The sequence below is a fragment of the Musca vetustissima genome, unplaced genomic scaffold, assembly GCF_032173495.1.
Source record: "Musca vetustissima isolate MV318-11 ecotype Yass unplaced genomic scaffold, APGP_CSIRO_Mvet_v1 utg26122, whole genome shotgun sequence".
Taxonomy (NCBI): Eukaryota; Metazoa; Arthropoda; class Insecta; order Diptera; family Muscidae; genus Musca; species Musca vetustissima.
This window is the reverse complement of record NW_026875537.1, coordinates 169716-175725: the sequence shown is the minus strand read 5'-3', so window position 1 is coordinate 175725 and position 6010 is coordinate 169716. Positions and strand designations below refer to the sequence as shown.

The 6010-nt window shown below is 34.5% G+C and overlaps 1 protein-coding gene across 1 annotated transcript in view; it reads left to right on the top strand.

The window, feature by feature from the left end:
• Positions 1 to 1888: 1888 nt before the first annotated feature.
• LOC133338020 (nuclear pore complex protein Nup93-1-like) overlaps positions 1889 to 6010 on the top strand; it is a 79964-nt gene continuing 75842 nt past the window's right edge. The window contains exons 1-10 of the mRNA XM_061546206.1: positions 1889 to 2049; positions 2116 to 2296; positions 2372 to 2551; positions 2616 to 3097; positions 3288 to 3429; positions 3488 to 3848; positions 3960 to 4206; positions 4266 to 4389; positions 4556 to 4987; positions 5072 to 5209. Of these exons, the coding sequence (XP_061402190.1) occupies positions 1889 to 2049; positions 2116 to 2296; positions 2372 to 2551; positions 2616 to 3097; positions 3288 to 3429; positions 3488 to 3848; positions 3960 to 4206; positions 4266 to 4389; positions 4556 to 4987; positions 5072 to 5191 (2430 nt within the window). The 3' untranslated portion in view covers positions 5192 to 5209. The remainder of the gene's footprint in view (positions 2050 to 2115; positions 2297 to 2371; positions 2552 to 2615; positions 3098 to 3287; positions 3430 to 3487; positions 3849 to 3959; positions 4207 to 4265; positions 4390 to 4555; positions 4988 to 5071; positions 5210 to 6010) is intronic.

Sequence of the window (6010 nt, the reverse complement as noted above, 5' to 3'; positions counted from 1 at the left end):
CGTTTCATTGAGGCCGCCTCCATTTCCAAAGATATGGAATATCTGTGTAGTATATCAACCTCTTCAATGGTGTTCAACATCTTCTGTTGTTCGGCCATAATGATATCGTCGAACATGGACTTGAGAATTTCATAATCATGACTGATTTTCTGGAATTGTTCACAACTTCTTTGTAACTTAGAAGTCCAATTAGAATTCGAATTCGATGATGGTTTTGGAATTGTAGTTTCTTTGTGGTTGATGTTGGTTAGATCTATATTACAAACGGAGTCGGGTGTACCCAAGTTTTTATCGCCCACTTCTTTTCCCATGTCAGTAACAACAGCAGTTCCATTGCCTTTTCCACTCTTTAAACTTTTCGAAAGTGTACGTAGAGGTTCTACACCATTCACCTCTTTCTTTGATTGATTCTTTTTTGGTATTGGCGAACATTTAATATCCGGAATTCTTGTGTCCACAGTTTGTCGTCGTTTTCGGGTGTTTATATTTATCTTGCTATCTTTGTGACTTTGTGTTCCTCTTCGTTTGAACATTTTTTCGGCTTTTCGTCGGCAACTTATGCCGATAGATTCTTACCAAAATTCAAATAAATGTTATGCTGATCGATCTGCAACAGAAAAAATCGAAGGGACCATTGAGTGAATGAAATAAAATTACATTTTATTTATTCCAATTAAATATTTAAATCTAAATCTCTTAAATCTTACCAATGCCAAAACCAAATCCGCGCGTTGTGTCAATAAACCAAATGAACAGACCTAATTTAAAAACGTTTGTCCGGCTACGAATAGTGGGAGACGAGAGAGAATGACTGATAAAAATTGTTTACGAATGAAGGTGATAAATAACGGTAATAACAATGGTTTGTTTAGAAGTAGACATGGACATGGAAGAATTATTTCAATCAGCTGATCGATTCTCCCTACAAAATAGGAATATGTAAGACGGGTTTCGGCTAGTCCCCCAATAAGATTTTATTGCGTAGGTGGAGTCCCCAAATAACAAATTCTTTATAAGGCTACGTTTAGACTATTAAATCCACTTAATCTCAAACGTCAATTCCACTGCGTATACGTCACGTTAACCCTGTTCACAAATCCCGTGGATTATATTTGACGAATTGACATTTGAGATCGAGTGGATTTCGTAAATCTAAACGTACCTTAAGGCCTTAAGAAGGAAACACACACAGAGTCAGATTCCACATGCCAAGCCTGAAGCCCTCTTAAGTTTCTTCCATGGACAAATTTCAATACTGGTTAATTTTGTTTTAAATATGTAGCCATCCATCTTCGACTGTGGACACTGTCCAGCATTTACCTATGGACAGACTCCAAAACAGAGCCATATGTTTGCCACTTAGAGCGCGTTTATACTGTTAAATTCACTGAATCTCAAATGTCAATTTCAAAGCGTATATGTCACGTTAATCCTGTTCAAAAATCTAGGGAATTATATTCGACATATCGACGCCTCCGACCAATAGTATGCTAAGTCGACTTAGAATGTTTTAAAGTTTTAAATTTTGGTAATCATCGGCCAATCCAAACCAAAGTTATAAGCAAAAATGTACTTTGCATGACACGTAAGATTAAAGAAAATTCCATACTTTGAGAGCTTCTGCTGAAAAACTCACTTTTTAGACTTAGCATACTATTCTTCGGATTGCTTGGCTATTTTGATTGATTTTGTTCGGTGCGTGCTTTTGTTAAAAACTATTTAAGAAACAATTATTTGGAAGTAAAACATCATCTTTTTAAAGATATAGATCACGTCTTTGCCACCGTTCGCAGCTTTCAAAACAACACGGTTTCGGTTATACCATTTTGAGTTCATCTTTATCGGCCATTTTGTCTTAGTAGGTGGAACGTTTTTCAATTTTTTCACAATGGATTTTAATTCACTACTACAACAAGCTCAACGTCTGACCAATGAGACACAAACCTCAGAGGAGTTGCCTCGTGTTGAGCGCACAATTTCGCAGGTGTTGGAAGCTACCAAAGAGCTGCATTCGCGAGTAACCCAAACGGGGGCACAGGATATACAAGCGTAAGAATTTTGGAATATTGAAATAAGAAAATATTTTAATTTAAATGTTGTTTTTTGGGTTTTCAGTCACATTTTGCTTGGTTCCAAGGGAATTGATTTGCCAAAAATCTCCCAAAAGTTGGAATCTTTAAATGCCCGGAAAACGTTTGAGCCTTTGGATCCAATTGCTGATACGGATATACAAAGTTTTTTGAAAAATGAAAAAGAAAATGCCATTCTGTCGGTTATTGAAGAGGTGCATAAGAATGTAAGTACTTATTAGAGGACCATATTTCCATGCCTTGAGTTACAATGGTAATTGTTTTCGTGTTTCATTTTGCAGTCCTTCTTAAATGCCCAAAAACGTAAATGGGAACACATAAAATCCGATTGGCGCCAAGAAAAAATGAAACTAATGAATGCCTTGGTGGGTCCATCACAAAATTGGATCGATATCCAAAAATTACCCGAACAAACAATCATCAATGAGACATTTGGTACCCGTTCGTGTCTGAATAGAATTGTAAGTCAAATTTGTTAAATGAATATTGATGAATCTTTATTTTAATTTGAGTGAATTTCTATAGGAAATGGCATATGCCCGTGAGGTGTATGATTACAATGCCATTGTCATTAAGGGCGCTTTCCGTCCTAGCTTGGTCCAGAGATTTGCCAAGGTTGCCCAGACATTCGATGATCCCAAAATCAATGAAATTTGGGAAATTATGAAGTATATGGTCGATGTAACTCCGGTGTCGCGAAATCGTGATCCCATGCAAAGTCGCCAACAAGTTAATCAATTTGTCGATCAAGCCAAGAAATATTTGGAGAATCGCTACAAACTCTATATGTCTACAATAATTAGTGGTAATTTGCGAGAGGCTCAACGTGGTGGCGTGCCAAGCATTTTCAATTTGGTTTCATCATTTGTGAGTCTGACATTTAATCAGGGCAATAGTTTTGGTCTGCAAGATGCCACCATAGATGGCAAACCATTGTGGCCCATGGTATATTATTGCCTGAGATGTGGTGATTTACAGTCGGCCTTGAAGTGTATGCAGGTTGGAGGGTAAGTAAAAATTATTATTTGGGACTTAAGGCCCGGCTAGAATTCGTTTTGAAAATTTTGTTACAAGTAGCTAACATAAAATAATATTGTTGTAATCAGGAAACTTGGGATAAAACGACCCAAAACCAGGCCCAAACTTGACTTGTTCTGAGGATTATGTGTAACGAATTATTTTATTTTTTATTTTCAGAGCTGGTCATGAAGATTTCATACAAGTCTTGGAGGACAAAGTCAATAAACCCGAACAGAAAATAAATTCCAAACTTGAGGGACAACTTAAACTACATTATTGTAATAAAATTAAGAATTCCACAGATCCCTACAAGAAGGCTGTAAGTATTTGCTGGTATATTTTCAGAATAACCCCTAACGAAATTAATTTATTTTTAGGTTTATTGTATTATTGCTGGTTGCGATCCCAATGAACAACACTTTGAAGTTGCCAAAACCACAGATGATTTCCTCTGGATCCAATTGTCCATATTACGTACCGACGTTAGTGACAATTCAGATGCTTTAACATATTCCGGCCTTCAAACGATGATATTGGAAAAATATGGTGAAAAACATTTTAATGCTGGGGAACAACAACATCTATATTTCCAAGTGTTGGCCCTTACGGGACAATTTGAGGCTGCCATTGAATTTCTTTCACGCACCGAAAAATATCGTGTTCATGCTGTTCACATTGCTTTGGCACTCAATGAAATGTTTTTAATTGCCGGTCCAAGAAATGTTCAGGAGCCACTGCGTAAGTGAGAGATAATCAAATCGATTTCCATCACATTTAATTTTTTCGACATTCTAATATGCAATTTTGAGTCATTAATTAATCATTGTTTTCTTTCGTATTTATTTTTAGTATCTGTGGACATAGAAGATCCCATACCTATGCGCCGTTTAAACATTGCCCGTTTGGTTATGTTGTATGTTAAGAAATTCGAAATTACCGATCCCGCCGAAGCTCTACAATATTTCTTCTTTTTGCGTAATCTAAAAGATCCAGAAGGCCGCAATCTGTTTTTGGTTTGTGTTAGCGATTTGGCCATTGAGTGTCGTGATTATGATTTGATTTTTGGTAAAATGATGCCAACTGGTTTGCCAGCCGGGTAAATATATGAATTTTCAATTTATTTTTACTGTCTAATAAAATCTCAATCGTTAACAGTGGCCTTTTCCAACAATTCGACTGTGTTGAATTCGATACTCGTGTTGCAGCCGGTATGGTGGCCGAGGAATTGGTGCGCAAGGGAATGTTTGAAGATGCCATTAAACTGTTCGATATTGCAAATGTGAGTATTATAAACTGTGTGATTGGTTGGTGTGGTAGATACGAATGGAAAAAATATTTATAATACTTAGTAAAAAAAATAGTATTAAAAGAAAATGTACTGGGTTAAAGGACTATAAATACAGAAACAACCTCGACTTTTTTTAATTTTATTTATTTTTTTCCAGATGCAAAGTCAATCGCTGCGTTACCTTTCATTAATGCTCTCACAAGTTGTACATCAAAGCTCTAAAAAAGGTTCGCTGCGTGAACGTCTCTCAATTATGGCCGGCGATTTTAGTGAACGTTTACGTGGCAGCCGCATTGAATGTGAACCACAAGTTATAGCCACATTTAATTTGTTGACCGAGTTGGTGGCATTCTTTGATTATTATCATGAACGTAAATATCAAATCGCATTGGAAGTTTTGGCCAATACCAAACTGGTGCCAATGTCTATGAACGATTTGGAAGAGTGTATTAGTAATTTTAAACGTTTGGGCGGTGAAATATGTAAAGTGTATCCAGATATTCTATTGGCTGCCATGGATATTTTGTATTCACAATACAAAGCTATCAAGGGCAAGGATTCCGTGATGTTGGATACTGGCAGAGATAGTGTATGTATATACAAATGTTTTAAATTATATTGAGATACTCAGACTGAAATTTATTTTTAATTTTTGTTTCTTGTAATTTTCCAGCAATTACAACATCTACGACAAAAGGCGAAAGCATTGACAAATATGGCAGCCACTGTTCCATATCGTATGCCAGGCGATACAAACAAAAGACTGGTACAAACTGAAATATTAATGCATTAGTTTTTAAGCCAAAATCTTCTATTGGAAAGTCTACAAGTAATTTCTGTTTACTAAAATAAAAATAATAATTTTTTTATGTTAACTAAAGTGTGTGTAATTTTTTTCTTCGCTCTTAATTTCCATGACTAAGATTTTTAAAATTGATTTTTTAACTCATAATATTTAATTCACAATTCAAGCCAGAATAGTGGATTTTAAAAAATCATCTTCAAACTCTTAAATCACTTCTAAAGCAGGGTAGGTATACTCCACATTAACTACACCGTTTTAAATTTTATTTAGTAAATTTTATTTATTTCTTCTTAACTATGGAAATGTTGCAAGCAACAAGAATGTTGTTTTATTGCCAAAAAAATAAAGTTGCCTTTAAAAAAATATTACAAAAATATATATCTCTTGTATATAAAAGTAATAATCGAAAAATAATTTTTTCTGCCGAAAAAAAATATTTTAACAAAATTTAATACTAAAGTGGTGTATAAAAAATAGAAGTAAATTGTCTTATAAAAAACACAAAGTAAAAAAATTGTCCCTCATCACATTATTATTAGAAATTAATTTGCAAAAAAAAATTAATTCGTTATCCTATAGTAATTAAGATTGCATTAAAATTTGTAGTTGTATAAATGCAATATTGGTAAGTTTTGTGCGCCACACTTTGTTGCAAAAAAACCGGCATTATGTGTTCTATAAAAGCATAGTATTTCGCGTTGTTGTAGATTAACAACAACTTGTTTTTTACTTTGCTAAGTATTCGAATATTATTTTTTTGTTTTGAGTTTCAAAGATTAATATTGCAATTCTTTTTTTAGTTCAATT